At 34.1% G+C, this 21584-nt stretch overlaps 4 protein-coding genes across 5 annotated transcripts; all 4 read left to right on the top strand.

Annotated features, from left to right (window-relative positions):
* The first annotated feature begins 1246 nt into the window (after positions 1-1246).
* Positions 1247-9368, top strand: LOC117787880 (protein embryonic gonad). Its single transcript, XM_034626504.1, has 3 exons — positions 1247-1316; positions 6076-6153; positions 8100-9368. Exons 2-3 carry the CDS (start codon positions 6076-6078, stop codon positions 9147-9149), a joined length of 1128 nt encoding a protein of 375 aa, XP_034482395.1. The 5' UTR covers positions 1247-1316; the 3' UTR covers positions 9150-9368.
* Positions 9369-13770: 4402 nt separating this feature from the next.
* LOC117788758 (cyclin-H) lies at positions 13771-15105 on the top strand. Its single transcript, XM_034627621.1, has 5 exons — positions 13771-14152; positions 14214-14415; positions 14476-14704; positions 14761-14872; positions 14937-15105. The coding sequence occupies exons 1-5, from the start codon at positions 13836-13838 to the stop codon at positions 15052-15054; spliced, it is 978 nt and encodes a 325-aa protein (XP_034483512.1). The 5' UTR covers positions 13771-13835; the 3' UTR covers positions 15055-15105.
* Positions 15106-17672: 2567 nt separating this feature from the next.
* On the top strand, positions 17673-18563 carry LOC117787294 (matrix-remodeling-associated protein 7). Its single transcript, XM_034625782.1, has 2 exons — positions 17673-17905; positions 17976-18563. Exons 1-2 carry the CDS (start codon positions 17774-17776, stop codon positions 18363-18365), a joined length of 522 nt encoding a protein of 173 aa, XP_034481673.1. The 5' UTR covers positions 17673-17773; the 3' UTR covers positions 18366-18563.
* Positions 18564-19932: 1369 nt separating this feature from the next.
* Positions 19933-21580, top strand: LOC117786711 (zinc finger MYND domain-containing protein 10 homolog). Of its 2 annotated transcripts, none has more exons than XM_034625063.1 (3): positions 19933-20870; positions 20945-21414; positions 21484-21580. In XM_034625063.1, exons 1-3 carry the CDS (start codon positions 20034-20036, stop codon positions 21536-21538), a joined length of 1362 nt encoding a protein of 453 aa, XP_034480954.1. In that variant the 5' UTR covers positions 19933-20033; the 3' UTR covers positions 21539-21580. The 2 variants fall into 2 exon arrangements, with proteins under 2 accessions (XP_034480954.1, XP_034480953.1); XM_034625062.1 differs by having other exon boundaries at positions 19933-20894.
* Positions 21581-21584: the final 4 nt, after the last annotated feature.

Raw genomic sequence — 21584 nt, 5'->3', positions numbered from 1 at the left:
ATATTTTAGCAAAATTCAAGCAGGTAGCAGATTTAACTGCATATTCCCAGGCTGAAGTTCAGAAGTTTGTCAAAGCTCACAAGATATTCTGAAGTGTATTGCTTACAAAAATAGAATAGATTCTTAGAGAAATATTCAAAATTCAAAATAATAACATAAATGTAAATGATTGCTCATATTATAAAATACAAGTACAGACCTTTGAATTTTACAATAACTGAAACAGTTTTTAATACAGTTTAACATTTTAAGAGCCGGTTTGTCAATATGATAGCTATATCAGAGATATTTTGGTGTAAAATGTATATTAATTCATGTCAAATTTAATAATATATCTTTGATAAAATTAAAGAAAGCAATTAAAAACCGGGCCTAAAACAAAAAATTTAATTTAATTGTTTAAACTTCTAGTAAAAATAAAAACAAAGAAAAAAATAAGGAAGAAAATTACAAATTTAAGCATAATTACGATTTTAGATGCACCTATTAAAGGTAAGATGTTCGCGGATGGCACAGAAACTTCACAGTTTTCTTTGAAAGACAACTCTCGGAAATGTGATTTTAAATGAACTAGAGCTAGAGATTGCGATGAATATAATCTCTAAATAAATGTATCCAATCAAATTGACGATTGAAACAAAAATAAAATTAAATTATTTGCATCTTTCTTTTTTTTAAGCATATTTTTTATTTGGGTATAAAATATTCAGTTTTCGAAACTAGTTAAAAAAAACCTCTTAAAGTAACATATCCTCCGCTAAGTGTTTGTATTTCCTGCTGGGTAGCTACAGTGTCACTCATACACACTTACAGGCAAACCAGCACTCACACAAACACACACACACACACATAAGAGAAGACGCGTGCGCGCGCGACTTCAAATGCTGCTGCTGCTGCTGCTGTTGATGATCTTTGAGGCCAGGGCCAGTCAGTCGGTTGGTTGGAGCTCAGAACGATGATGAGGATTTAGTCTCGGATGGGCGCTACGCTGCAAAGCATCGCAAGGCTGCAGAATACCGCTACTCCGAATTGTCTCACGCGTGTCTATCGCGGCTATCGGTTATGTGCGGCTCGTGATTGCTCACGAGTTTCGAGTGAAAAGCCGTCGCTAAATTGGCTACAAATAATGCAACAACAAAAACGTGTTCAAATAATGCTCATTTTTAAGTGATGGCATAAAGATCATATAAATATCTTGATATCTTGAAATAAATTGTGAAAAATTAATAAAAGTGTATTTTTGTGTGAATATCAAAAAAGCTAAAACTATTATTTATGTTTATAAGCAGTTTTCTGCATAATCATATTGTGAAAGGGTGAGTGCAGCTTAAATTGGATTATTAATTGATAGGGTAATAACGAGAATAATTGGAAGCGTTACTAAAGTCTAAACATAATGAAAGTAATATTGTGTATGTTCTAAATAAAACAATAAATTTATTTTATATAAACCAGAAATATTAAATCAATTTATTTTAAAAAAAAATAATGTTTTAGAGAACATTTATTTTATCAAGAAAAGTTAGGTAATTTATGTTATTTAACAACTTTCAAGAAGATTCTTCGCATTTTACGCAGTAATTTAAATATTGCAACCTTGACCTTTTAGCTGATTTATGGCTAGTAATTTTTTGCTGCATTTTATATTTTGTAATAAAATGCATTAGTTTACAAGCCGAGCTATTAACTATTACTTATGCTAATAGAACTGATGCATCTTGAATATTAAAAAAAGAATTTAATCAGTAATCCTCTAATAGCCCATATAAAAGATATGATTATAAGTTAATGCAAGCTCGGCGTGATAAAAATTGTTGAATACTTGGAATTGGAATATTTCCCGGCTGCCAGTTTATCTGATACCAGTTCTGTCAGATTTGATATCTGGCACTTGCTCTGGCAGAGCTTTGTTATGCTCAAAGGATTACCTAAGCGACAACATTCAGGAAGCAAAAGAGAAAACAAAAGACGCTCATTGACATGCTCATTAATTATATGATTGCCTTTTGTGCGATAAGTGTCAAGAAATGATTACAATAGGGCGACAAGAGTTGTTGGTAAAAGGAAGATGAAATGTTGAAGATATTCAAGCATTTAATTGTCTGACTGCTACTGGCAATCAAGTATAAAAAAAGGGCTGAAGACTGAGGACTGAGCTCTGAGGAGTGGTAAGAAGAAGTAGGGACCAAAGACGAGAGTCAGGAAGCGAACAATTCAAACTAGAGCGTGTGACTCTGTTGAATAGATTTGCATATTGCAATGTCTTTTGGCAAAAGGCTAATAATAAAGCATATTATGGGCAATTGTTTATTGTCGTCCATTCGGGGTTGTGTGTTTTGTGTTGTGTGTCACCGATCTTTGAGTTTTGAGTCTGTTGCTCCTGTTTTTGAACGGACTCTAGACTTGTTCTATTTTGAAGTTGCTTCAAAATATTTTTAACAATCGTGGTTTGCTTGTTTGAACACCTTTTTTTAATGGCTCTCCTTCTCTAGTTCTTTGAGATGTCTTTTATCTGATTTGCGTTGTACAAGTACAAGATTCTGTTTGCTTTTAAGGACACATTTCTGTTTATTTATTCTATGCCATGCTTATGGGCTGAAAGTCCTTCGGATGTCTGTCAACGGCTACTTGATGAGCTTGTTTAAAATTTAGAAACATACATACATTTGATCTTGTTCTCATTGTTACCAAATGAACAAGCTTTGCATCTGATCTGAGTACACAAAAATATAAAAAACTCGTACTCGAAACCGAATGCACTCAAAGCTTTGTCAATGATCGGCTTAAGCTCGATTTAATGTAGTTGCAAAAAAAATGTTATGATCTCGATAGTTAGATTCTAAACTGAAAAAAGTTAGAAGAGAACGCATTTGCAAAAAAAAAAGTACTTCCACTCACAACATTCACTTTCAACCTATGACCACAAGTTTACCATTCACAATAGATAGATTTTAATTAGTCGTTAACATGTTGTATGAGGATATTAATCCGAACAGGTTTCTTTCTGTTTGGCTATGCCATTTTTACATGCCATTTATTTCCTTTGGCTTACATCTTAAGCTAATATTAATGCCAATACCTAATTTAACCACTCCAATTTTATATGCCGTTTGGTTGGGGACCTTCAGTTAATGAATTTAATTTGCTGCATCTTTCCCAGCAAAATTAAATGTTTTACATTTTCTTTCAGTTAACTCACATTCTCTTCAAAGAACTATTGGGATAAAACTATGTTTAGTTTAATATAATGTAAAATATAATAAATTTAATTATAAAACTTTATTTTATGTACATTATGTAATCATTAAAAGATTTATTATAAAAATTATAACATAATCATTAATTTTGATTTTTATTATGTTATAAAACTGAAAAAATAATCAATATGTTTAAGAAAAGAAAATTTAAAACTTATAAAATAATCATAATTTTTTAAGAAAGTATCGTAATTTTGAGAGCTTTATTTTTTTGCCTAAAAAAAGATTATTTCTTGAGTTTTAGAATAATGATTATTTCTTCAAGAAAATATTATTATTTTATAAGTTTTTTTGCTCAAAAATAATGATTACATCTTGAGTTTTATTTTTTTGCACAAAAATTATCATTATTTTATAAGTAAAATAATAAAAAATCATAAATTTAAAGCACATGGTGAAATCGCAGAGATTACCCTTAATAAAATCGTCTTCTATATTTCACGCTCTTTTAAACTAACTAAAAGTGAATGATATTTTCATAGGAAAAAACAACAAATAATCATTATTATTTACCGTGTATGTTCTTATGAAATCTTATCGAAATGTGCATGTTATCAAACCTAAAATCAACATGATTTAGCACTTTTAGTACATCTATTATGCACAAAAGTAGGACTCATAGGACTCATACTGTTGAGAAGTCCAGAGAATGGGCTTTGACCCAATAAAGTTGAAAAAGGGGGGTAACTGGCGAGCATTAAACATAAGCACTTCACGTCTTTGGCAGTTGTCTTGGTAAAATTCCGAGGTAGGTTCGTTATTGTGTCCATATCTTGACATTGACTCTGGCTCGCTGGGCAGGAGGGCGAATCGCTTGGCAGTTTTGCGGAGCGGCAGTTGCGGCAGATGGCAAACCGCCGCTCAGCAGGTGGTGGGCCCGGCGTGATGCTGCTCCTGTGATAATGGCGAACACGCCAGACCGCCACTTTGCATATAAACGCGCGCTAATGGACACCAAAGGTGACAGCGAGCTCTGCTAAATTGGCAAACATTAAATTTGCACCTTCACAGCGGCAGCGGTACCGGCAGAGATCGGAGACAGCGGCAGCCTCACAAAAACCGTGACAATTTTAGGCACAGCGGTGCGCTTTTCCAGAAAAAAAGCAGAAAGAAAAAATAACAAAAAGAGGGAATAAATAAAAAACTGAATTGCGCTGGCAATGGCGGAAAGTCGACAAAGTGGCAGAAGAAAAGCCTGAGAAGACGACCCAAAATTCACCCAAGTGCTAAGTGCCAGCGATAATCTTGATTGTCTTGGAAGCTTAGCTTTTATGTATTGCTTTCCATGTAGTCTCGATAATCCAAGTTGTTTGATTGACCAGTTAAAAATGATCATGTTTCACAATATTTATACTATGAAATTCATAAGTTATGTCTGCTTAATGACTTGAATTTTAAAAATTAATCAAAATAAAAAAAATTTGAAAAAAAAACTGATTGATAGAACATAATCTCAATTTCAGAAAGTTACGCCTCATATTACAAAAAATTAAAAAGTAATCACATAATAGTTAATTAAAAAATATATCATTTAGTTCGAAGTTTCAAGACTCCACATAATAATTTTTTGATTGTTTTGTTATAGAATATTCTATATCTTAAATTAAATATATTTGAAATAAAATACATATGAAGTTACTCATTATTTATTTACTTAATGTCAACTTATAACAATTGACTAAAATTTAATTAAAATTGTGAAAAATTTATATATCAAAATAAAATAAATATTAAAACTTAATTAAAACTTATATGATAAAAAAAAAACAATATTACAAATTTAAAAGTATTAAAGTATTAATTATGGTGTGTGGAAGTCAACTTATTAATAAATTAAATGACAACACCAGCTTGATAAAATAATTTAATTTTAAATATACTAATCCAAAAAGTTGATTAACATTTTCACTGCGAGGTTATCAGTGGGAGGTGACAAATTCAAATGATCGCAGCTAATGGGGCCGTTGGGCCTTTTGTTAAAATTTTTAAAAATATTTTTTATAAATCTATATAAGATAAGTATATTAATTTTTGTATACCAGGAAATATTCCTTTTGTTTTTTAACTTTATCATTGCCAATTTCATACCTTTCGCTTGCACCACCCTAAAGAATTCTATGTGATTTCGTAAACATTTTCACGCTGATCAAATATTTGACGCAAAATGTTTGTACATTTTTCACCAGTTACTTTTTGTTGTGTTTGACCTTAGCTTTATGATCAGGCACAGAAAACGAGTAACTACGTACATTAGATGTGTGAACACGACCCATCCTCATGCAGAGAGTTGCCGGCAAGGGAATAAGAAGAAGATAAGAAGAAGATGAGGAGAAGAAGCAACGATGGCCAAGGAATCGAGTCTTGGATATGGTGCCAGCCCAAACCGGTCGGTTGCATACCTCAATTTCTAACCACGACCTGTGGCAAAAAAAAAAAAAAACTAAAGAGAAACGCAGTGGGTCATCGGTTATGCTTCTTCTTCTCATTATAGTTGTTGTCGTTGCCGCTGTTGTTGTTGTTCTTGCTGTTATTATTGTTGTTAAGTATTTTCACTGTTGTGTGATCACAGCATCTTCTTGATCACAACAACAAGAAGGACAATCTGGAAAGATTTAACATTTCTTGTCTTTAGGCCAAAACGTTTAATGAAATTATATTAATTTTATTATTGTAACTATTTACGCTTTTTTGAATATTCAAATACATTTTAATAAATTGTTAGCTATATAAACTATAATAATAATGAAAAAATATTTAAAATTGTTAATATCTACAAATAATCTTTATTTTTAATTCTTTTATTATTGGTATATTTCAGATGAACCAGCTGTGCAAAGTATGCGGTGAACCGGCGGCTGGTTTTCATTTTGGAGCATTTACATGTGAAGGTTGCAAGGTAAATATTATTTAAAAATATACCTATTGCTAAAAATTAAAAAAAAAGTTAACATCACAAATGATTTATGAAAAACTCAATAATTTGAAAATAAAATAAATATGATTTTCTTCTACCTAACAACTAATGATCAGATACGAGCATGTGTTATATATTTTTGTATTTATTTTTATTATACCATCATATAGAAAAGTTGTGCTATATAATTTTAGCAGCCTCTTAAAATGTGCGAATCTGCAGTTAATTTAGCATTTACTTTTCAATCATAAAATAAAAGTAAAAGATAAAAAAAATGCTATTACTATAATTAAAATTCAATTCGGTAGATTAATCGATTTTTAATTGACTTTAAGTAGATACTTATGGGTAGGTTTACACAATGGGGTACCCCTTCGAATGCCATGGGAAAACATTTCTGCGAATTTAGAGCAGCAACACACGATCGGATCTGGTATATAGAGCTCTGAGATCAAGGCAACAACAATTGTAAACTGCAGTCAATCAAATAAAAATTACATGCATATTAGATGAGTCAGCAAAATTGGTTACTCATTGCTGAACATGCATGGCACTCATTGAACTTCATCGGCAAATGCCAAGACAAAAAACGAGAAGTAACTACAAGCATGAGTTGGCTAAAAGAAAAAAAAAACATAAACAAAACCAAACCAAACAAAGAGTGTATTCAGATACAATAAATAGTGCATGAAACTTCCCTCCGAGAGCTGGCAAATTTATTAACGCACATTTTGTAATTGAAGCATTGAGATCGTAGAAATTATGCCACTTGCTAAATGTAAATCACAGGTGAGCGCAGGTGTAAAACTTATATAAAGCAGATAGATATGATAAATCCATAGGTTTTTAGGGTAAATATATTCTAAGTTACTCATATTATAGATGATTATTTTTAAACGATCACACACACAATTTAATGCTTTTCACTTTAAAGCCATTTCACTTCAAAATTAATTGATCACATATTACAAAATATTTTTCAATGAATTGTTTAAATAAACAAATTTTAGTTTATTTATAAACTATATAATTAGTGCACGTACATTTATTTTATTACCAATAATGTTTTTCAATAAATTGTTTACATTCCTGTAATTTTAGTCGACTTTGAGAATAATAATTTTAAATTATTTAAAAATTTAATTAGACAAATTAGCTTTAAGGTATTTTAATTATTTAATTTTTATTTTAATTAATTCTTGTAAAATTATTTTATTAAATATTCTGTTTATTAATGCATTATTTAATTTTTTTAATTTTAAGTTATTTTTTGGCCAATTCCCAGGGATCGTAAGAAAAATAATATTTTTTTTAACTCTCTTTTTTGGTCATAAAACAATATTATGAAAATAATTAAGTTTCAGTTTTTATTTAAAACTCAAAAAGAATTTTTTCAGCATTAAAAATTAATATTTATTTAATCTCTGTAATATAAATGATTATAACTTAAAAAATTAAATAAAATGACAATATCTTTTGAACAATGTTGTGTATTTCCAAAATCCAAAAACATAAACGACGTGTGACCCAATACCTTATATCTAATTTATCACATGACCTTAAAGACACCTTTAACCATAATAGAAATTTAATAATAATTAATAATTATAATTTTTATTTTTAAAATTCAATGATATTTGATTTTAATAGTAAAAATTTTAAATAAAAGTTATTTCGTGTTTTTTATTTAAAAATTGTAAATAATTGTTATTTTATAATTTGTTTATTTATATCAAAAATAAAAGTTAAAATTAATTTGTATGATAAAAATCATAAAAAAAAGTTCTTATTTTAGAATTTGAGTTATTACATTCTAAATTATTTCAAGAATTAATTTTTAATGCAATGCCTATAATATATATATATATATATATATATATATATTATATATATATTGATACATTTTGTATTATTCTATTCCATTTCAGTCGTTTTTTGGCCGCACTTACAACAATATTGCCGCAATTGCCGGTTGCAAGCACAACGGCGATTGTGTCATCAACAAGAAGAACCGTACGGCGTGCAAGGCTTGCCGACTGCGCAAGTGTCTGCTCGTGGGAATGTCGAAGAGTGGTTCCCGATATGGTCGCCGCTCCAACTGGTTCAAGATACACTGTCTGCTGCAGGAGCAGCAGGGCGGCGGAGCGAGCCCGGGCAGCGGCAATGTCAGCAACGCGAATCTGGATCAGCTGGCGCGACTGCAGCAAGCCAGCAATCAGGCGCGGCAAACTTACCAGGACAAAACCAATCCCTGCATCAAATCGGCAACAGCAGCCACTCCGCCCAGCAGTCTGACGTTGCAGTCGGCGACAGCAGCGGCAGCGGCGGCGACTGCGACTGCGGCCGCGACGGGAACGCCATCGCCCAGTCTGCCTGGTTTTCTGCAAGCAGCCAAGTATCTGAACGAGCAGCAGCAGCGTCATCTTAAACTCGAATCCCGCCTCAGTAATACGCCCAGTGATTCGGGCGCCTCCTCAGCCGGCGATCCCACGGATGATGGCACCAGCGTATTGAGCGCCACGACCAGCAGCATTCGAAAGGTTCTCCGGCAGAGCAACGCGACGTATGCGGGCAGTTCCGAGGCGGACATTGTGGAGCAGCAGCAGCGACGTCACAAGGAGCTGTTAGACATCTTTCGGAGTCACTCGGAGCCACTGTACAGCTCCTTTACGCCATTCACCCTACCGCCGGCTCTGATCGGAAGCAGTTTGCCACCATTGCCCATATTCAAGGATCAATTTAAGTCGGAGCTGCTATTTCCGTTCCCAGCGGCGAGTCCAGCGGAGGAGGAGCCCATCGATTTGTCGCTGCGATCGCGCACAGATGCGAATGTCAGTCCGGTGGCGAATAGTTCCAGTAGTCCGCTCAGTGAGTCCGCCAATCTGCCATCTGCATCGTCCTCCTCCTCCTCCACATTTGTGCGTAAATCCACGCCTCTCGACCTGACATTAGTGCGTTCCCAGACCCTGACAGGATGAGGACTGCTTCACACCTAATCAACAGAGTGCCATGGGTCCTACACACACACATATATATATATATATAGTTGGGATCAGTCACTCTGTAATCCTCCCGTTAAACATTTGATATTGGTGCCAGTGAAAGTATGTACAAATTACTTGTTTTTAGCTCAATTAGAATGCATTAAAAATAAAATATTAAATAACGAATTATATAATTAAAGGTTTAGCCAAATTTACAAGTGACTGTCATTTAATTGTGTTTATATTATTATTTTAACTAATTTATTTAGACACGTATTTTAGAATAATTAATTTAATCAATAATCTGTATGTTGTTTGCGATAATTACACTTTCTGTTTGTTTTTTACTTTTAATTAATTTATTTCATAGTAAGCTAAGTTATGAAAAAACATTGTAGAGGACAGCAAGAAATAAATAAAAGAAAAGAAAACTAAAACCACATTTTTAATTAACAGCTCTAAAAAAATAGCTTAAGATAATCACATTTCAGCTAGAAATTGGAAAAATAAAAAATCTCTTGATTATGTCGACATAATTTTTATTAAAAATTCATATTTTTAACTAGATACTTATGAAAGTCATCCAGTCGCGTCCCCCGTATAGACTTGGCATCATCAGTAGCATTGAATTGACACATGAGTGGACTTTACATGACCATTTACAGCAAATTGTTCAATATATATTTGCGATTCAGCTGTCACATGCACTGGACTTATGTGTATATCCATCACCAGTTGACCACGATCCTTGGAAGACAGCGAAGGTAACGGATGCCTTATTCATTACGTAAACCCGTTGACATATTTCCAAATGTCAGCTATCTGGATATTGACTACATAAATGTAATTATGACAATGCCCGACAGATGACAACTGATTCAGACATTAACAAAAGCGCAAAACAAATGACTTAAGCAACAAACTGACTGAAAGAGATAACGGCAGAATAAAAATTAAAAGTTATCAAATAAATGAAAGGTGGAGCTTTTGACAATCGGTAATCCTATTTCCATAGAATATAATAGGATGAGATATAATAAAGATAGATATATTATAGTGCAATACAAGAAAGTTTTCTATTTGGAGGACTTTCGACCTTTGGTCTGTCTATTCAAATTTGGCAGGAATGTGACTATTTTTAAGTAAAGTGTTAAAGACAGAGTATCTCAAAGTCCAATAGAAATATTTTACAAAAAAGAAAACAAATGACTTAGACAACGAACTGAAAGTGAAATTATCTAAACCAATGAAAGTATTCAATGAGTTTAATATGTACATATACATTAATCCCATTGGCTCATTGCAATGTGTGTGTGTGTGTGTGTCTATTTCTGTGTACGACACGCCCCCTGAGAGTAGCAACAAAGTGAGACGCCAAAAAGTGAACATAATCCACGACACACGCACAATTAGCGGGTAGCCAAACAGAAGCAGCAGACAACAACTGCAACAATGTTTTAAGCAAACAAATAAATAAATAAATACAAAGAAACAAGAGACTGTTTGTCTGTCCAGCTGTCAGATATCTGAACATTGCTCGGCAACGTCGGGCAAATGCCTTTAAAATGCATTTATGCACTAAACCAAACCGAATGTGATCAGACCAACAAGTGTTCTGCATTATGTGTGTGAATATGTGTGACAAAAAGAGAGAGAGAGAGAGAGAGAGAGGTGTGTGTGTGTGTGCTGTGTGCGTAGATTGCTTGTTGAAGATACTTTCGCAATGATTTTATTGATGTCGCTGATTGTGATCAGCTATCAAGCTATCTTACGCTCTGTAAGATTAAAGCAATTGTTCAAGGTACAGGATAAGTATAACTAGAATTTCACTTCAAATACCCTGTAATTACAGTTACAGGTATGCTATTCTGGAAGTGTTAAAGTATGGTGCAATCTAAATAAAGAATCTTAAATATTATATTAAATAAGTTATAATATTATTGTCAATGCTGCAAACCACAGAAATTTTGTTTAAGTGTTATTTGAATTTTGATTATAATCCTTATTTATTGGGAGATTTAAATATGATTTATTTTTATTCAAACTCTCAAATGGTAGAGTAATATTAGAAAATGATAAAATTTATGTAAGCATTTTGTTTTCGAACAGAACATCTTATTTCAGAAACTGTTTCGGTTTAGGCGCGGTTTCGCGGGGTAGATAATTTCAAAATTTCAGTTCATGATCCGGTTCGGGCTGCTTTAAAGCCCGGTTCTGCGCGGAACTGTTCAGAACCGGTGAGCAGTGTTGATTATTATATATAAAAAATAAATAATATTTCTGTTACGATGAACAAGATTGTATGTAGTTTAAGGTAACTATTTAGTCGAGTAATATTTCATTTTTTTTTTCCAAAAATGCTCTTCATAGTCTTCCATAATCCACCCCACATACATATGTTTTTTTCTTCCAGTCATCTTTTTGAGGCCAATTCCCTCTTATACATACATGTCTGTATATCTGAGTCAGCTACGCCTCAGCCTGTGCGCGTGCGCCGCAGACAAGCCAAGATGGATTGCCGTCAGTGAGTCTGACCGACCGTCAACGTTGCTAGTTTCTAGTTTCTAGTTTCAGAGATGCAAGGAGACAGAGTTGGGTATGTACTGGGGCTGGCGTGCTTAAAATTCAATTGAATATTGAATTATTGCATTGAATTTCATTGTTTGTAAATGCTTGCCAGCTTTTATTGTAAACTGATTTCTTTTTCAGACATCGATTTATTTATTTATTTTGGTTTTATTGTAAGCTCGAGCTTCAGTTCAATCATAAATCGTCACAAAATCTATTTGTATTGTATTACATAGGTATATCTCAGTTTTTGGGTGGTCTATTCGATACAAAGAGAAACAACTAACATAATAATAAATAATTAAAGTAAATATTATAAATAAAACTATATATATATTATAAATAAAATTATATTTACTACCTCTACCAGTGGATATTTAAATCTTTAGATACTCCCCTAAATATAATAAGATCTCGATTTTAATCTCAACCAGCTATAAATTTTATTTTCCAGCTAAGGAAGTGAATTGCAGACAAAACGATCTCTGAATCGCGCCAGTGAAATCGGTAAAACATCAACAACAAATCGCTGTAACAAGAGTTCAGAGTTGTCAATAAAAATTAATTGCAATTTTATTGCCAACGAACGCAGCTCCTGCATACAAAGTATAATACAATATAATACAGGGTATTAACGCACTTTAATGTGATTGGAAACAAAAGTTAAAAAGGGAAATTAATCACAACTAGCAAGCAGTACATATGACTTCTTTAATTTGTGTACTAACAATTTTATTACATGCTAAAACTGGTAAGTTACTTATAAGCACGGTTATCACTCAATAAATTTGAAATAATCTAAGAATTAAAAAAAAAAATAGCCTACTTTATTTAAATAGATTCAATGAAAACAAATTATTTTTCTTAACTAATGCAAAACGCATGTATTAAAATTATAAAAATTAAATAATGTTAACAAAAAAAAAAAAAGAAAAAGCCTATTTTATCATTAATTTTAAATTTTGAGTATTTTTGTCATTGTCAATTTAGAAAAAAATCCAAGTTTGGTGTTTCATTTACCTGTCAACTTTAGAAAGGGTCTTCAGAAGTCAGCATGAGCACTAAAGTTTTTAAGTTTGTATGCATGTACTCCAGAGAGAACAAACAATCAAGTGACCCAATTTCAGGTTAAAACATTATCAAAACCAAAACAACAACAGCAACAACTTAAATTAATTCAATTTCGACAACTGGCCGAAGCAATTGTCGCTGAATCCCGGCCAAGCAGGCAATTGCCACAGCTTTCTGCTGCTCTTGATGCTGCGTGCGCTCAAAATGCATAACACGTGCGTCTTACCGATGGCCCAAACAGCTGAGAGTTGTTAGCCAAGAGAATAAACGCTCTCCTGGGTTTGCTCACTTTGTATGTGTTTGTTTAAGTGCTGATGCACTAAGTGGTGACGTCACAATGTCAAAGTCCTGAAGCTGTCACCATTTAGAGCGTATAAATTTTGAAAGTTTTTAAATATATTGTTTTTATTAGTATATTGTCGAATATCGAATTTTAGATTTAAATTTTAAATATACAACTTTAACACCTAAGAGGTGACGAACTCCCAACATTAATTTAAATGATCACCATTATTCTATCTTATTTCGAATTAAAAAGTTCAAGATTTTAATTTATTTTTTATTTTGCCATTGCTAAATGAACTAAAAATAAATTCACATTTAAATTGAGCGCTGAGCGATAACCTACGATATCTATCGATAATTATGACTGCTTGAATTTCCAATAAACACATATCGATTAATGTTAGTTTCTTAAGTGAATGGCAACTGCCTTCTCACTGTTGACAACTTAGCTATTTTATAGCTGGCTCTGGATATTTTAAGAGCTCGATTGCAAGCGAAATTTAAAAATTGATATTAACCAAAAATCTGGCTAATTTAGATATATATATTTGGATATGTTATGTAAATAATATTTTATTTAAAGCTACGTAAAATTGCACGCAAAATCAAAAATAGCTACTTTTCCTCAAAGAGTTGGCAGCACAATGGGCCTGCCAGACCGTTATTTGTTGCCACAGACTAATAAAACAACTTGTCAGCGCTGCTACTAAACTGAATATTTATAGTTGTTGAATTAATAATTTGCAATATGCCATAATGTATCCACTTAGTTCTCAACGACGTTCCTGGACATTTGCCAACGAGGACCAGCTGCAAGCATTCCGTGTAGAGCAAAACACCAAGTATATCGAGGAACATGCTGCCGAGGCGCCACCATCAGGCAATCTCAACGATTTCTTTCTGACGCCGGCTGAAGAGCGTCTGTTGCTGAAACAATATGAAATTTATTTGGTTGACTTTTGCCGGCGATTCGATCCGCCAATGCCGAAATGTGTGATTGGAACAGCGTTTCATTACTTTAAACGCTTCTACCTGAACAACACTCCCATGGACTATCATCCCAAGGAGATATTGTAAGCATTTATTTGTTTACTCATAACAATTAATTCATATTTTGTTTAAATATCTTTTTAGGGCCACATGCGTGTTTGTTGCCTGCAAGGTGGAGGAATTTAATGTGTCTATCAATCAGTTTGTCAACAATATTAAGGGGGATCGCAACAAGGCCACCGACATTGTGCTCTCCAACGAATTGCTTTTAATTGGCCAACTGAACTACTACCTCACCATACACAATCCGTTCCGACCCATCGAGGGTTTCATAATAGATATAAAGGCACGTTTGTTCTCAGTAAATGTATCAACATATTACTAATCAATTGCTTTCACATTTTAGACTCGCAGTAATATGCAAAATCCAGATCGTTTGCGTCCTCATATTGATAGCTTCATAGATTCCACATTCTTCACAGACGCCTGCATGATGCATACACCTTCCCAGATTGGCCTGGCTGCGGTGCTGCATGCAGCCAGCAAGGAACAGGAGAATCTTGATAGTTATGTGACCGATTTACTCTTTGTGTCCGCGCCCGAGAAGCTGCGAGGTCTCATTGAAGCTGTGCGCAGTAAGTGTCAGCCAATACAGTGTAAACATAATCCATATTTGTATACTAATTTCCAGAAATACGTATGCTGGTTAAAAACTATCAACCGCCTGATCGGGAGAAGGTTAAGGCCATTGAGAAGAAGTTAGACAAGTGCCGCAATCAAAATAATAACCCTGACAGCGAACTGTTAGTAACATCAAATTCAACATTGTTTATAAACATTATTTTCTGACTTCTAATGAATTTCCAGGTACAAGGAACGCTTGCGACGATTATATACTGATGAGGATGACATGCCTGCCGATGATGCCTCCTTTCACATAGCCGATGTTAGCTCAGATACTTCTGCCATGAATATCAGTCAATAAATTTGCCTCATTTTTGAAAAAAATAAAAAAAACTAAATACAAATCCAAAAATCAGCATTAGCTTTAAAATTCAAAATATTACTAATAAAATTAAACCCATAAGTTAGGTACGTAAATGATAAATAGTATTGACACAAACAGAAACAATAAATTGCACTTATTCTGAAAGCTTCTGCAGAGGAAGATCAAACTGAGGGGTCAACAAGACGCCGGCAAAAAGTTTATAAGGTAAAATTTGTTGACTTCGATATATATTTCCGAATATTTAAATATATGCTTTTTCTGAATACAGGAAAGTCGATACGACAGAGAAGCTCGGAGATTACGACAACTCTTATAAGATATCAGATCACACCAATGGGGACAACAGATTGCGTCAAAGTCATGTCACTGCAGCGGCGTGTACACTGCAAATTACAACGCGTACCTCAATGCCAATGCCAAGTGATTTGGATAAGGAAAACACACCGCTGGTCAGTGTAAGAGAATCGAACCTAACGGAATACGATCTACAAAATCGAGTGAGTAGAGTGTTAACGTGACGCTGATGCGACATGAATTGGCCAAACATCGTCCTCGCAAGGATTTGTCAGCTCCCTTATAGTCTTTGGCATTCGACAGTTTATCTCTATCAGATGTGGAACGGGATAAGCTGCGTGAAAATAGTATGTTTAAAATGCCCGTTAGTGATAAAACCATAGATCTTATGCCATATGTAATGGAATTTTATAAGGTAACTGAAATGTTGTAATTCCTTTAACTGCTAAGACTGTTTTGCTATTCCCACAGACATGAGTTGTGTGGAGCCAAAGAAAAGAGATGTAAAGCAAAAGACAGAGCTATTTGAAAACAACAATATAACGTGTGAAAACTGACATTGGTAATTATGACAAAGAATAAATTAAATTTATCAAAAAATGAAAAGAAATCAAATGATTATAATGATCTAAAAGATAAAAACCAATCTCAGATGGTCCGGGAGTCTACTACCGAGCAACTAAACGCGGTTACTCTCAACGAGAATGACGACCAATTTTGGTCAGGATGTATAATACCAACCTAAATTCATATTATATCAGTTTCGTAAGGATAATTAAAAAAAAATAAATAAAATTTCGTACTAAAACTTGATTTTCGACTAAGAGTCTCTATGACAGGTATATGATATAGTGGACCGATTTCAATTAAATTTGGTCAGAATGTATAATACCAACATTAATGCATTTTCTATTAGTTTGGTTAAAATAGCTTAAAAAACCAAGAATTTTTTCATATTAAAACTTCATTTTGGACCTATCTTTCATATGATATAGACGTCCGGTTCAAAAATAAAAACAAAATTGATCTGCGTACGGTATCCTGGAACCCACATACCAAGTTTGAAGTCTCTAGCTCTTATAGTCTCTGAGATCGCCGCGTTCAAACAGACGGACGGACGGACAGGGCTAAAACGACTCTGCTGTTGACCCTGATCAAGAATATTTTTTCTTTGCCGACTGCTTTTAGTCGTGCATAAATAAATAAATAAATATATACTCTATGGGGTCTGCCACGCCTCCTTCTGCCTGTTACATGCATTCTGCCAAACACATAATACCCTTTTTTGCCTATTTTTAATGGGCACATGGTATAAAAAACAATTTATAAATATTAACATACTAATTATTATCCTTAATTTTTAAGCGATCCGAACGGAAATCACTCAAAACTCCAAAATTCTAATTGGAAGACTCTTTTTTGGGGACTCAAGGAATTGGCAAGTAGTGACCATAATGTGCTTTCAGTACGAATGAACTTGCTTCCCATTAAGTTAGTTACTATGCCTTGTGGTGGGAATGTTTAAAAGTGATTCATTCGCCTCCACTTAGAATTAGTTTGTATTCTAGTATTTTCAATAAATTTTGCGTACCCAAAGCTGGTCACATTTGTTTTGAGGTTATGGTCAGTGCTGCCACAATATTGTGTTGGCTAAAATTGCTTTTTTGAAAAATTAAAAAAAAACTGCCAAAAAAAAAAGAGATTAAAAAATATATAGTCCTGAAAAAATTAATATGTAATTTTTTTAACGGACTTAGAACCAAGGATATAATACGTAAATTAAACATAAAATTTTTTTTTAATTATAATATTTCCACAGCACTGATATTTTGACAATGTCAATGACATCCTCGACAGTATATTTATGTATTTTGGGTTCTGAAAACTAAAAATCCGACATTTTTGTACCCCAAAAGAACTCTGCCGAAAACCACTAAGCACCGGTGAAAATTACTATGGAAATGAGAAAAAAAGAACTGTCCTTTTTTAAGGTCCATAGTAAATTTCACCGGTGTACGGAATGGCTGGACATTTTCGTTGTATAAAAGGAAAACTATTGGTTGTTTGCTTAGTGTTAAAACATTGTGCTGTCGAAATAGTTCTTCCATTCGACAAAATGGATTTTCTCATAGCATTTCATTAAATTTTTCCAGCTTCTGTTTCCAAATTTAGCAAAAAAAAAAAAAAAGAATGAAAAAATGGCAGTATCTAAATCGTTTTCTAAAATTGCTACATTATTAGCTGTAATAGCAACTCAAAAATTGTTCTAGCTTTTGCGATTTAAAAAGTGCTAAATCTAGCTAAAAAAAAATGATGAAATGGCAGCACTGGTTTTGCTTGAGGTTATCAAAACAGAAGGACGTAGAATAATTGAAAGCATACCAAAAAGAAAATCAAAATAATGCAAAATACGGTTAAATCATCGGGCGACATATGGTTTGATCCATCCGGGTACTATGTTGTGGCCTTGACCACGCTGCTGCTGTGCATATTGATATCGTTATACTTTGCCAACTTCTTGAAGAGCGATACCGTAAGTGACCAATTCAATATTGCAACAATTCAAACCAATAAAGGACCTAAAACACATGTACACAATGCAGGAACTAGAGGATGAAGGCCTTGGTGCTGATGAGGTGCGATTGGAGGACGATTCCGAGTTGCAGGCACAAATAAGAACGCGGCTGCAAAACGAAATCGACGATGACGAGGCATACGAGGAGGAGCAGGAAGCGTTCAGCGAGAGCGACACCGAACAGGCGCCTGGAAAGGTACACACCTATAGCAATCTAATGGGCGAAATTAAAGCAAAGCGTTATCAACATAAACTGGAAAAGAATCTATCGCCGAGTCAGATTGAGGAGGAGCGCCGAATTGAACGTGAACAATTGGCGGCTATATTTGAGTTATTGCGCAAACAGGAGGATGAATTGAATCTCAAGGATCGTATAAGCGATACCGAACTCAAGCAACAAGTGAAACTATATCGTTAGTCTACATACCATAAAGAGTTGGAGAATCATTCCAATTTAACCTGAATGTGTGATTAAGCGGGACTTTTATTTACCTGGCTGTGGATGTGAATCGATTTGGAACAGAGTCCCGAACAAAATGTGCAGATCCAGTATCTCAAGTCATTTTAGTGACAAAGAAAAAAGTTTAACTTTTTTTCCAAGGACCGCAAATAAGAGTTATGAATGCAAATTTTAATCAAGTATATCAATTAAATATAAAAAAATTTATTTTTGTCGAAACTAGCAATATCAGTCAAAAACTGCTATTTATATAGTATAAATCATACTTAAAATAACAAAAAAAAAAAAGATGTGCTTTGCATATTAAATTTAACTTTTATTTTTGATTTTTTTTTTAAATATTTACAGAACAAGTTTTATTTGTTTCATTAACTTTTATTTCTATTGAAAAAATTAATAAAATGTAACTTTTAAAATAGAAATTTGAAAATATTAGATATAGACATTTTAACTTTTATTTTAAAACATAAAAAGTAACAGTCCCTGATTTTTTCTTAATTTAATACATTTGCTTAAAGTACTTAGAACAAGTTAAAAGAGAAGAAAAATTAAGATGCATTAGGTTTAGCTATTCCTTTGTCAAAACGATTCATTGACTAACTGTGTGTGCATATTAAGATTTTATTCTGAATTCTTAGTGTATTGAATGTGTAAATGATATATGCGTATGAGAGCATACACTACTCAAAGTATTAGCAAATGACATAGTTAAGTTGCATTTTGTGTATGCCAAATAATTATAGATGTGAGCTGTTTACCCCAAAGGGTATATTTATTGTATTTTAAATAAAATCTGAATGTACAAAATTTATATTGACATTTGTTTACTTTTACTCATCGCAGGGATCGCAAATCAAAGTTATGAGTTTAAAAACTGACTAAAATAAATAGGCAAAACTGATTTAGCTCTTTTCTTTTTTGGATAGAGTATCCTGTAAAACTATTCATTTTTCGGCAATTATCGTTTTTTAAATTTAAAAATAAGTTTATTTCTCAATATAAATTAGAACATTTTTAAGATGATAGTTATTGGTATGCTTGGCAAATGTTTTTCGTATTTAAGGTTAATTTTGACCGATCGTTCCTATCGCAGCTTTGTAGATTTGTTAAATTTCAACCAAAATTGCTTAAGAAAATATAAAATACACAATTGTATTTGAGTGAGTATGGTCACAAAGTTTTTTGATTTAAAGAATTAGAAGCTATTAATACTATCGGATTGAAAAAACAGTGTATGAATGAATTACAGATATATTCAATAGCACTTTGAAAACGTAAAGCTATCTAAAATCAAATTTAAAGAAAACTACTAAATAACTGGTTTTTATAATAAAATTATTTATTTTTATTAAAAAAGGGTTATTAGGAAAATTTTGGTATAAAAGTTGAAAATATAAAATTAGTAACCATATAATTGTTTATATATGTATATTATTTTCATTTCAAAAATTTAAATCGTTCGTTATCTTTCCTAGCTGAAACATAGCAACCCAGCGATTTCCATGACAACCAGGAGTTTATTTATCTACCATTTTCCCATTTAATTTTTCACTCTCCTTTCATCGATTCAAGCGAATATTTTAAAATTTCTAAAAAGAAAAAAACCTGAATAAAAACAATCTGAAAATGGTAAACTTTGTCTATCCGGAGGAGCTGTATCTGTTCGTGGAGAGCATTCGTTGCTTTCAGGTGCGGGATGTGGGCAGCAGCAAATGGCTGGAGGTGCACGAGATGATCATCAAGCTGAGCCAGCAGGCGGCTCTTGAGGTATCCGAGCATCGTGAGGAGGAAGTCAAAGAGTTTCTCATATCCCGAGACAAGCTATCGGTGCTCATACATGAGGCCTACTGTGTGAATCTGTGGAAATCCCGTGTGCTGCCGCATCTGCTGGAGATTGATCCAAATCCACAGGCGACATTTCTCATTTATACGGTGCTGTACCATGAGGCAGCTGTGGTTGCGCTCCTAGATCTATGTCTATATCATCCCAGTGGCTGCGAGTCCCTGCAGGATTCGGTGCTAGATCTGATCGACTACTGTGCTCAAGGAGTCGCCCAGGTTATTGGATTAGTTAGCATGGGATATCATGAGAATGAGTCCAAGATCGATGTCGATGAGGCGGTACTCACAGAATTGGAGCGTCAAAAGCGTGATCTCATCTATAAGATCGGCCTACGCTGTGTCTCTCTGCTTAATTATCTGGCGGACAATGTGTCCCTATTCCATTTGGGTGCAGCTCGTCGACTGCTGGTCACCCATGACATACCCTGGCTAATGGTGGACGTGCTCTGCTTTCGACCATGGCAGCGCACCACCAGCAAGGGATTAGAGAAGTTCATCGATGAGAAGTGGACTGCCGTTGAGGATGCGGCGAAAATCATAAAGCCAGAGGCCCAAGCCTGGTTCTGTGTGCGACAGCTGCTTCTCAATCCGCAGATCATGGAGAACTACACCCTGAACGAGGCACGTTGCAAGCAGCTCTCCAAGGTAATGATCTCATCTTAAATTTATTTACTGTCTAATTTATCTTCCCACAGCTGCTGGGAATGCTGCACGAGACGCTGCTGGATCAGTTGCCAGTGTTGATTGAGCTGAAACAGTTCATCAGTCGCCTAACTCTCAGTGGGAATACGGCCAACAAGAAACAGAATCTCGTTTTGGAGGACTTGCCACAGATACAGGAGGGTTTGATCAAGGAGGTGGAACGCGATGGTGGCTTCTATCAAATAGCCCAGAGCCAGGATGGTGTCTTTCTCAACAACAACAGGGAAGAGATTTCCGCACTGGCCACAAAATTGAGCAACGCTTACGGCACGGAAATTCTCTGTGAATTGGAGCAGCACTTGGCCGATCTAGAGCTGCAGAAGCCGGAAGCAAAGTCGGGAGAGAGTAACGTTGCTGCTGCTGCTGGAGGAGAAGATGAGGAGAAGACACACAAGTGTGGCAGTTGCCAGAAAGCGGCCAAAAAGAAATGCGCCAACTGCAAGCAGGTTCATTACTGTTCACGGTAGGTTTCTCCACATGAATCCAATCAGTTTTGGCGGGAAAATGTAATACTAATCTTTAAATGTTACAGGGAGTGTCAGCTGAAGGATTGGCCAACTCATAAAGACACCTGCAAAGCAATCTAAATAGTATCGTTTTAACATTAATATTAAAGAGCATTCCAAAAATGTA

The sequence above is a fragment of the Drosophila innubila genome (assembly GCF_004354385.1).
Source record: "Drosophila innubila isolate TH190305 chromosome 3L unlocalized genomic scaffold, UK_Dinn_1.0 0_D_3L, whole genome shotgun sequence".
In the NCBI taxonomy this organism is placed as follows: Eukaryota; Metazoa; Arthropoda; class Insecta; order Diptera; family Drosophilidae; genus Drosophila; species Drosophila innubila.
The sequence above is the reverse complement of the archived record's forward strand: the minus strand, read 5'-3'. Positions and strand labels throughout refer to the sequence as shown.